General features: G+C 35.5%; 1 protein-coding gene across 3 annotated transcripts in view; it reads right to left on the bottom strand.

The window, feature by feature from the left end:
* anapc4 (anaphase promoting complex subunit 4) overlaps positions 1 to 12,056 on the bottom strand; it is a 111,006-nt gene that overhangs the window by 14,883 nt on the left and 84,067 nt on the right. For all 3 annotated transcript variants that reach the window (XM_072252933.1, XM_072252934.1, XM_072252936.1), the window contains 2 exons: positions 4,845 to 4,922; positions 1,603 to 1,773 (listed from right to left, as the gene is read on the bottom strand). In XM_072252933.1, the coding sequence (XP_072109034.1) occupies positions 1,603 to 1,773; positions 4,845 to 4,922 (249 nt within the window). The remainder of the gene's footprint in view (positions 1 to 1,602; positions 1,774 to 4,844; positions 4,923 to 12,056) is intronic.

Genomic DNA, 12,056 nt, shown 5'->3' with positions numbered 1-12,056 from the left:
CAGAAAACTTACATGCCTGAAATTATTTTTCTAAATTAAGAAGCGACATTGATCTTTCAATGCCAAAGAATATGTTTGTACATTTTATACATGACAACTCTCATTAAGATTAATCTAATTATTCTTGAACATGAGCCATGAAGATGGTTGTTCTTACTGCTGCCACTGTCAATTACTGTATATCATGATCGAACATAATTACTTGTTTTCAACCTGTTTCTGAAGTTTATCCCACAAAGTATTAAACTCTTTCCCTCTTGTTGCCTGACATTCCTTTAGTTTATTACTGCTCTTCTTCACACCATGGCAGTGTTGGATTTAATTTGCTGTATTTTCACCTATAATATCTGTCATTTACTTCAAAAATGATTGGTCAGAAGTTCAGATAGAACAAGAGACTTATTTTATGCAATTATTGTTCTTCAATAACACCACACATTTTTTCGTGTCAATTCCAAGCTCTGTAACAACAAAATAAGCCGGTTTTCTTGATGAACACACATTGAGTGATCTAGGAGAGGGCAAGAGCAGGCATCATCACAGAGATCCTGGCACTCCTTCTGACCAGATCCTGTTTTTTTTTTTTGTGGCATCCATTAGTCTCGTGAGACCATGGATCTGCGCCTGGAAAGTCTTGCTTCAGTCTGTATTGGTAGAGCAGCATCTATTGTGGCTGTAGAGGCCCACACGGGAGTGACAGTCTCCGCTGCAGCGACTGCACTTGAAGGCGCTATCCTCCAGTGTTGTCTTGGTGCTGTTTTTCCGATGAGTGCGCTTTTCTTCAGCAGCAAGCCTCAGCTTCTCTTTTTAGACCTCTGCATAGTTCCAGCCTCCAGCGAGAGCGATCGCTTGCGATGTCCTCCCACCTTTCGACGTTCATGTTCAGTGACTTCATGTCATAACACTTCATGTCATCCTGTTATAACACTATTAACTAAGAAAATCAGAACCCTTACACCTGTTATGAGAAGGATTCATGAATTTGGATGGTTTCTATTTGTGAAGACGATGATCAACGATACGTTAGCAATAAACTATTGGGGAAGTGTTTGCAACTGGAAACTTGTGAGATTTGATGGAATCTACAAGCAAACATTACAAAGTTGTTTGGTAGATTTATTTCCTTTCCTGAATTGTTGCATTTTTACTTTTGAATTTGCAGGGGATGTGTGAGGAAGTGTGTTTTGTAGTTGCTCCCCAAAGTGAAAATGTATTATTTTGATTAAACCAATAAGAAGCTGCTGTTTGTATGTTCTTCCCGTGACCACATGGGTTTCCCCTGAGTGGTCCGGTTTCCGGCCACATTTCAAAGATATACAGGCTCAGTAGGTTAATTGGTGACATGGGTGTAATTGGGCAGCATGAGCTTGATGGGCCAGAAGGGCCTGTAACCCTGCTGCATCTCTAAATAAATAAAATGTTAAAGAAACTGATTGAACAGCTAATTTGAGTAATAGGCTTGGAATTGGTCACACACTTGGGTCAGCTAAATATTTGTATCTCAAGACTACTGTACACTAACAGAGAAACAACAGTTTAAATAATTTAGGACAATAAAAGAACTGAATACTAAGCTTGATATTAACATTGTTTCTGCATTACCTTTTACCAGAATCAAAGTTCAACTCTTTGTCAGTTTCCTCTATGTTGTAAACTGATGACAATGGTAACTGGGCCAGAATCCGACATTTTTCTTCTTTGTCTATGTGTCCTTTCAGTAGAACAGTCAGCATTTCATCATCATAAAAACCTACATCCAAAAAGCTGAACTGGCTAAAAGAAAACAAACAAAGCAAGTTTTTAATTCCAAATATATCATTCCCCAAGGCAAATCAAGTGATATAAAATGATCCAATAATAGGGTCATTGTCATGGGTGACTTCAACTTTACATCTACATTACGAACAGGTGGATGACTAGCGTGAGTGTAGGTCTGATCAGGGATAAAAGAGGAAACACATACCTGGCATCAGAGGAGGTAGAGGAGGCTCTAATGAATACTTTGCTTCAGTATTCACCAGTGAGAAGGAGCTTGACTAATGTTATATGCGTGTAAACAAGCTAATATGCTGGAACATGTCAAGATTACAAGAGGATGTGTTGGAACTTTTGAAAAACATTGATATAAATAAGTCCCCAGGGTTTGGCAGGATACTACTGGAAGCGAGGAAGGAGATTGCTGCACCATTAGCAATGATCTTTGCGCCTTCAGTGGCCACAGTAGTAGTACCAGAAGAATGGAGGATTGGCAAATGTTAATCCCTTTGTTCAAAAAACGAAATGGGGATAATCCTGATAATTACAGACCATTAAGTCTTACATCAGTGGTGGGCAAACTATCAGAGATGATTCTCAGAGACAGGATTTATGAATATTTCGAGAAGCATAGTCTGATTAGGGAAATCAGCATGGGCTTGTGAGGGGCAAGTTGTGCCTCACAAGCCTAATTGAAATTTTTATGTAAGTGACAAAACAAATTGATGAAGGTGGAGTTGTACGTGTAGTGTATATGGATTTTAGTGAGGCATTTTCGAGGTTCCCAATGGTAAGCTCATTCAGAAGGTCAGGAGTCATGGGATCCACGGCTTGGCTTTGTCGATTCAAAACTGGCTTACCCACACAAGGTAGAGGGTAGTAGAAGAATAGGTCCTGGAGGTCTGCGACTACTAGTAATGTTCTGCTGTAGGGATCTGTTCTGGGATACCCGCTCCTTGTGAATTTTATAAATTAGATGAGTAAGTGGAAGGGTATGTTATGAAGTTTGCAGATGACATGAGATTGGTGGTATTGTGGATAGTGTAGAAGGTTGTTGTACAATACAATGGGACACTGATAGGATGTAGAGCTGGGCTGAGAAGTTGCAGTTGGGCTGGGAAAACGGTGTAGTGCTACACTTGGAACATCAAACTTAATACCAGATTACAAAGTTAATGGCAGGATGCTTGGCAGTGTGGAGGATCAGAGGGATCTTAGGGTGCCTTAAAGCTGCCGAGTTGATAGGGTGGTTAAGAAGGCAAATGGTATTGGCCTTCATTAGTCAGGGGACTGAGTTCAATGTTACAGCTCCATAAAACACAGGTTAGACCACATTTGGAGTATTGTGTTTAATTCTGGTCACCTCATTATAGGAAGAATGTGGAAGCTTAAAAGAGTGTGCAGAGGAAATTTACCAGACCACTGCTTGTATTAAAGAACAGGTCTTATGAGGGAAGTTTGAGTGAGCTAGGGCTTTTCTTTTTGGAGCAAAGGAGGATGAGAGGCAGCTTGATTGAGGTGTATAAGCTGAGAAGAGGCATAAAAAGAATGGACAGCCAGTGTCTTTATCACTGCGTGGCAATAGCTAATACCAGAGTACCTATTTTTTAAAGTGATTAGAGGAAAGTAAAAAGGGGAGGGGGGGGTGTCAATCATCAGAACTATGTTTTTAACAGGAACACAATGCCTGGCTGGTGGTAGAGGCTTATCTATAAGGCACATCTGAAAGATTCTTATACATGAAAGGAAAAGAGAGGATGATGTGGGAGAGAAGGGTTAAATTGATTTTGGAATAGATTAAAAATTTAACACAACATCATGGACCAAAGGGCCCATATTGTTCTATGTTCTGAAGTAATAATTAAGACTGCAGTTTCTAAACTGACAACCTTCTCAAAAAAATTACTTAAAGCCCATGTGGTAACATCCTGAACAAGGAAACAAGTACAAAGAATCATGAAAATGAATGAAATTTTGTAAGATAAGTTTACTTTAGGTATAACAGATAATTTAATTAAAATAATAAAGTCTCAAGACTTTGACCATGAATTTAAAAATTTTTAAGTGCCTGGATACCAATAATTTCCATGTTCATTTTGCAATGGTACCTATTATAAAAATAGGTCAATAAACATGATCAACAATTAAACTCAGATTATAGATGTGCTATTTCATTTTTAATCCCACTTATATAATTTTCGTAGTCCCCAGATGCCCCAAAGTATTAGAAACAATTAAATATTTTGGTACAGAAATGCAGTCAATAAATTCCTTTGCATAATTCAAGATAAAAGAATTATGCAGACAAGTATCAGTCTAACAGAGAGTTGGAACTACTGCATGTATTTTGGAGTGTCCTGACATCTGTTATGAAGTTCAACTATTATCTTGTTGATGTGATTTTTTTTTTGTTTTTCCTTGTCTCTTTCTCCAGAGTAATATTCTTCACAAATTACATCAAGTAGTGAAATATTTAAGTTTGGCCCAGTGATATTTTTAACTATATTGGTCAAACACAATTTTTTTTATTTATTCAGTTTCATTTTGAAACCATGTTATCAAAAGGGCCAATACTCAAACCTCATTTTTTCCTCACTGAGATGTGACCTCTTGTAACTTTAACTTTCTCAAATTATTAAAGATAACTAATGAATTCTCAAGTTTTTTGTAATGTTTTTCACTAAAAATAACTGAACTTGCCTTCTTTGATCAAATCTCCATGCTCAGAATCCATAGGTCTAGGTTGGACAGGATAATAAACAGATTCCCCACTGTAACCCAGGGAAATCACAACATTGTTGGACTCTGCACAAACTCCATGTGGGTTCGGTGAAGGAACGGGGCACCGATGTGCCAGTGTCTTGTTCACTCATTCTGTGTTTTATTTTATGCTGAAGGCCATCTCAATTGCCCTAATTCTTATTGAATGGTGCAGCAGATTTAAGGGCTGACTCCTCCTCCCATTTTACTGAGCATATCCACTGAGAAACTAATGCATAAATTGAAACCTTGATACCCAAAGTTTACATGGTATACATTTGAGGTTATATTACCAAAATGGCCAAACTAAAGCAAAACTGAAATGTCACCTTTCCTTGTTGCTTTCAATTCTGTTGCTGCATAAGGCATCTGCAAACTCCACAGCAACCAGGCAGCTGGAAACAGATCTGCATGAAGAAATCAAATCGGTAAATTTAAACACTTCACCTTGATGATTATTATAACTTTATTGATTCTAATCAATATTTGATACAATGTTCAAATTCAAGTACAAACATAATTACATCTGTCACTTGCTATGACATATTCAATTAAATGCCATCTAAAATCTAAGCCAATCAGATATTTTTTTAATAATGCACTAGAAAATGTCTAATACATTAATTTAATTAAAATAAAATATGTGGCATACAGAGAGTCTGTACTAGCAATTATTATTCATTGGTCAGGTATAATACAGGTGTACGCTCACCTGCTGAAATACATCTTGTTTTGCAACAAGAGAGAGTTTACTAACTTTAAGAACAAAATTTTTAGGCCGACCAATTTGATAAACTGAACCAGATGGGCACCTGTGTAGGACACAGTGATGGTGCTCCCAGTCCAAACAATCATGCAAATTCTTCCTCAACAATGCCTGAGAATGGAAAAAGCTTTCTCATTGACCAGCCTGTGAAGGCCACAATCTAAGAAACATTCCTTTCAGTCAACATTGATCACAAAAATAAACAACAAGATGGCAACAGCCAGCAATTCTTTTGGAAGACTGAGAAGTAGCGTGGGAACAAAAATCAGCCAGAAGACCATTTTGAAGGTGTACCATGTTACACTCACTTCATGGAAAGCATTGCCAGAGGTGGTGGTGGATGAGGCAGATATGATAGAAGCATTTGTGAGGCTCTTAGGCACATGAAATTGGTTTATTATTGTCACATGTACTGAGATACAGTGAAAAGTTTGCCTTGCGTACTGTCATACAGATCAATTCATTAACATAGTGCACTGAAGTAGGACAAGGTAAAATAATAACATTTAATGAAGCGTTACAGCTATGAAGAAAGTGCAGTGCAGGTAAACAATAAAATGCAAGTTGGTAACAAGGCAGATTATGAGATCAAGAGTCCAATTTATTATACTAGGGAACAATTTACTAGTCTTATAAAAGTGGAGTAGAAGCTGTCCTTAAGCTTGGCGGTATGTGCTTTTAGGCTTTTGTATCTTCCACAGATTGAAGAGGGGAGAAGACAGTATGTCCAGGGTAAGTGGGGTCTTTGAATATGCCAGCTGCTTTACTGATACAGTGACAAACAGAGACAGAATCTAGAAAGAGGAGACTGGTTTCCATCATATGCTGAGCTATGTCCATAATTCTGCAGGTCATGTGCAGAACAGTTGTCATACCAAGCCATTATGCTTGCAGATAGGATGCTGGAATGCAACAGAGATATGGACCACATGCAGATAGAAGGATTAGTATAATTAGTTTCACACAACATTATGCCCCAAAAGGCCGATTACTGTGGCGTACAATTTTCTGTTTGAACAACGGATCTCCGTCATCATGTTCTCTGAATAGTGGAATAATATGAGTAAACATTGGGAATGCTTATCACTGATCATGGACACAAAGAAGCCTCGCGGTATCAGATTATGCACATGCAAGAAAACCATTTGCTAATTATTACATACTGACCCCCTCAATAGATGCAGTAGTCCTCCTCCACATCATCAAGAAGAGTAGCATAGTGGCAAGATTGTCTCTCTTCACTTACCACAAAACCAATGTGTGACAAAGCTCCTTGATCACTTTTCACTAATCCCAACCTGATTAGACTCCTCTTCACTCTGGGAGCAGTCTTATTGAGTTCTGTGGCACTACTATGACGGAATAGATTAAGAATATGTCCGGAATTTCTAGGAGGTGCTCACGGAGTGAGGTATACTTTGGCTTTGCTCCATTCCCTTTATTTTTTTTTACCCGTAACCACCCTTATTCATTTTGATTAAGCCTACACTAAAGGGTTTCTATACAGATATTTTTTTTGAACTTTGATTTCAAGCGGTTGGAAATGGCAACTCTCAGACGAAGAGATGTTAAAAATGGCAAAGATTCTGACGGTAAGTAAAGAAAAAATAGCGACTCTAAACCTTCTATGGACATCCCATTAACTTTAGATACAATTTCGAGCCTTCTAGATGAAAAATTCAACTGCCAAGATGAAAAATTTTCCCACAGATTCTCTGCGATTGAAGGAGTTTTAAAGATGGTTGAAGATAATTTTAGATCGTTTAGACACGAATTTGAACAACAAGCAAGAATTTCAGAACTCAATGAAGCTGCTCGGCGAAGGGATCAAAAAATTGAAACCTTGGAGCAAAATTTATCTTTGACATCTGAAATGTTGGAACATTATAAATCCAAGATTATCGATCTTGAAAATTGCTTCCGGAGACAGAATTTGCGGATAATTGGACTCCCGAAGACATTGATAAGGGTGATCCTGTTAAATTCTTTTCTCAATTTTTAATGGACATGTTTGGATCAGAGGTTTTGGATACCCCTCCGTTAATAGACCGAGCTCACCGTATTCCTTTCACCAAACCGATCGCAGGTTCTAAACCAAGAGTTATTATTCGGTTCCATTATGTTCACATCAAGGATCGTCTGATACGAGCTGCCCGAAGAATAGGAATGATCGAATTTCAAAGTTTCAAATTTCGTTTGGTTGAGGACCTTAGTCCTGAAGTTTTAAGGGAACAGATGACTTTTAAACCATTGTCTTCTGAATTTTATCAAAAAGGTTATAAACCAGCTCTCCTTTACCCAGCTCGTCTGAGAATTATCCTTTCTGATAATCCACACCGTCTCTTCAAATCTCCGATTGAAACTCAAAAATTTCTTGATGATCTGTATTTGTCTATTAAGACCTAATTAACCTATTTCTTTTTTCATGTTTGTTCTTATTGGTTTCTTTATTTTTGGTTAATAACAGATTTACAGATTTGAATCTTTGATAATTTGAGGGCTTATGTTCCTGGTTTGTAGTGTAGGTACTTTTCTTATATTTTTAGATTAAGGTTTTATCTTTTCTTAATGGTTCTGCCCGTTTTTAAAAAATTATTTTCTATCCTTATTTTTACTTTTTCTGTTTTTGAAAGTAATTAAGTAGAAGATTCGGGGTTTAATTTTGTCTTCCTTTTGAAATGTCCGGGGAAGTATTTGGTTTTGTTTTTGGTTCTTTACATCTCAAGATGGTGTTTCAACTCTTTTTCCCCACGTTGTTTTTTCACTCTCATTGTGTCTTTTTTATTGCCTCTGTCTGAAAAGGATTAACAATATGAGTTGGCGCTTGTTTTTTTAAAAAATATTAATAAGATAATATTTTGTCCTATGCTTTCAGTAACTGCGGTTTTCATTTATTTAGGGTAATTTTTTCGGGTGGCTTTTTAAATATAAAAATATATATCTTTTGGGCTGCCTTCTAGAAAGATGGCGTTAGATTTAGTGTTAGATTACCTTTTGGCCTCTCTTTGGCTTGTTTCCAGGTCTTTGTGGGTGGGGGGTGAGGGTCTTTCTATCTTTAGTTTAGTTTTTTCAATGGGGCTAACTACAAAAATGTCCAAAATGTCGTAACTTCCGGTTCCTCCTCAAACCTCTTTTTCCTCTTCCGGATCCATGAGTTTGTACTCTGGTTAACCCTTTACATACCAAATGGTTAACTCCAGTTATATGCATAATATTATTAATTTTGTTTCGTGGAATACAAACGGTTTAAACCACCCGATTAAGTGGAAATTTTTTTTTAATGTATTCCACAGAATGAATGCTCACATTATTTTTGCACAAGAAACACATGTGAGGAAAGAGGATAATCAGCGTTTTTTTAGGTTTTGGAAGGGTCAACAATATCATTCAAACTCGAATGCAAAAGTGAAAGGTGTTTCCATTTTTATAGATTCTTCAGTTTCATTTATTCATTATGAAACTATTTCAGATCCGAATGGTAGATTTTTGTTAATTACTAGTTTACTTTTCAACAAAAAAGTTGCTATGGTGAATGTTTATGCTCCAAATATTGATTATCCTGAATTCTTTAAGTATTTGTTTACATCTCTTCCTAATTTAAATGATTATATGTTGATAATGGGTGGAGATTTTAACTGTTGTTTAAGTCCCTTGATGGATAGATCTGCCTCTAATCAGACACTTCTGAATAAATCTGCTACTCTTATCAATTCTTTTATGGTTGATACAGAAATTTTGGAAATTTGTAGATTTTTACACCCCAAGGATGAAGAATTTTCATTCCTTTCTCATGTATATCATAATTATTCTAGAATTGACTACTTCTTTATTGACTCTCATTTAATTCCATCTATTATTAACTGTAATTATGATTCCATCGCAATCTCCAACTATGCGCCTTTGAAATTATCTATCAAATTAATGGATACATCTTCCAGCATTAGACAATGGCGGTTTAATTCTACTCTTCTTCAAGACTCAAAATTTATTAATTTTATTCAGGATCAGATCGATCTTTTCTTTTCAACAATTGTTACAGAAGAAATTTCTAGTAGGGTACTATGGGACTCTCTTAAAGCATATATACATGGTCAAGTCATTTCATACTCTGCTGGACTGAAAAAATGAATTAATAATGAAATACATATGCTGGTTGATAAGATTAGAGAAATTGATAAGGAATATTCTATTGCTCCTAGTAAGGAACTTTATAAAAAGAGAGTTGAGCTTCAAATGGAGCATAGTTTATTACTAACATCCTTGATCGAAAATCAGTTAATTAAAACTAGGAGTCAGTTCTATATACATGGTGATAAATCTGGTAAGTTACTGGCCAATCAAATGAAAACTGCTTTGGTCAAACGTCAGATTCTTAAGATTCGTAAAAGAGATGGTACCTTGACCATTGACCATGATGAGATAAATAAATCCTTTCAAGGATTTTACACTTCACTATACCAATCAGAATTTCCTGATGATTCTACTATAATGCACGAATTTTTAAGGAAACTGAATTTCCCGAAATTATCATTCAATGAACGTTTAGTATTAGAAGCTCCCATTACTGAAGATGAAATTAAAAATGCTATTTCTTCGATGAATTCAGGTAAAGCACCTGGTCCGGATGGTTACACAGTAGAATTTTTTAAAATCCTTTTCTAATATTCTCTCACCTTGGCTATATAGAATTTTTAAGGATGCATTATCTAAAGGTAAATTACCACAATCCTTTTATGGCGCTACTATTTCTTTAATTCTTAAAAAAGATAAAGACCCTACTGAATGTGCATCATATAGGCCCACATCCCTCTTGAATGTGGATTCCAAGATTTTTTCTAAAATATTAGCAACTAGACTGGAGAAGGTATTGCCTCAAATTATTTCTGTTGGTCAGACTGGATTAATTAAAAATTGTTATTCGTTTTTTAATATGAGGAGATTAATGAATATTGCTTATACCCCTTCATCTAGGATTCCAGATGTGTCATTTCACTAGACACTGAGAAAGCGTTTGACAGGGTTGAATGGCCATATTTATTTACTACGCTTGAGAAATTTAATTTTAGTCCGATATTTATATCTTGGATTAAATTAATATATCTTACCCCTTCGGCGTCAGTATTTACCAATAATCAAAGACCTCCCTTTTTTCAGTTGTTTTGTGGCACCAGGCAAGGTTGTCCTCTTAGTCCACTGTTATTTGATATTGCTTTGGAACCTTTGGCCATTGCTATTCGTGAATCAACTAATATATTTGGTGTCACCCGGGGGAATGAAATACATAAGTTCTCACTATATGCTGATGATTTATTACTATATATCTCTAACACCGAAAAATCTATTCTGGGAGTAATATCCTTGCTTGATCAGTTTAGTAATTTTTCTGGCTACAAATTGAACCTTAACAAGAGCGAACTCTTCCCTTTAAATACGCAGGTTCCAATTTATAGATGTTCACCATTCAGAATGGTTACTGATTATTTTACTTATCTGGGTGTTAAAATTACTAAGAAACATAAGGATTTATTTAAGCATAACTTTTTACTTTTAATTGATCAGGTTAAACAATTGTTTATTAAATGGTCCCCATTGTTTCTATCAATGCTTGGTCGAATTAATGCTATTAAGATGATTGTCCTTCCTAAATTTTTACACTTGTTCCAAGCATTACCAATTTTCATTTCTAAATCCTTTTTTGATAATGTAGATTCTAAAATTTCTTCATATATATGGCAAAATAAAAATATTTACATAAGTCTAAAAAGGATGGTGGTTTAACATTTCCGAATTTTAGATTTTACCATTGGGCAGTTAATATTTGATATTTAATATTTTGGACACAAAATTTGGATATGACTTTAACCCCACAATAGTTAAACCTGGAATGTACATCCGTACAAGGGTTTTCTCTGACTTCCATTTTAGGGACTTCTCTTCCATTTGTTCTTTCTAAATTAAATAAACAAATGGTTAATTCAATAATTAAACATACACTACGAATATGGTTTCAATTTCGTAAATTTTTTGGTTTGAACCAATTTATTTTATCAAGCCCTATTATCTCTAACTTTTTCTTTCAATCATCTGTTATAGATCAAGCTGTTTCGGTATGGAAAATGAAGGGTATATTAAGCTTTCATGATTTATTTTTGGATAGCTGTTTTATGTCTTTTGAACAGTTTTCTAACAAATATAATTTGCCTAGATCTCATTTTTTCAGATATTTACAAATTAGAAACTTCTTAAATACTAAGCTACCTACATTTCCAACTTCATATCCATTTGATATCACAGAAAAAATTTTAGGTTTAAATTCTCATCAGAAGAGTTTAATAGCAATCATTTATGATTTGATTATTAAAATAAATTCAGGTATATCTGATAAAATTAAGGCTGAATGGGAAAGGGAACTTCAACTTCATTTACCTACAGAAAAATGGGAAAAAATTTTTCAATTAGTTAACCTGTCCTCTTTATGTGCTAAACATACATTGATACAATTTAAGGTGGTACATAGGGCTCATATGTCTAAAGATAAATTAGCTCGTTTTTATTCTCATATAAGCCCGATTTGTGATAGATGTTATTCTGAAGTTGCTTCCTTGACTCATATGTTCTGGTCTTGCCCTTTTTTGGATAAATATTGGAAAGACATCTTTGATATTATTTCTACAGTTTTGTGTATTGATTTACAACCCCACCCCATTACTGCAATTTTTGGGTTACCAATGATGGAAGGTAGTTACTTATTCCCTTCAGCCTGCCGGACGATTGT

Source organism: Mobula birostris, chromosome 3 (genome assembly GCF_030028105.1).
Source record: "Mobula birostris isolate sMobBir1 chromosome 3, sMobBir1.hap1, whole genome shotgun sequence".
Lineage (NCBI taxonomy): Eukaryota > Metazoa > Chordata > Chondrichthyes > Myliobatiformes > Myliobatidae > Mobula > Mobula birostris.
This window is presented reverse-complemented; position numbering and strand designations above follow the sequence as displayed.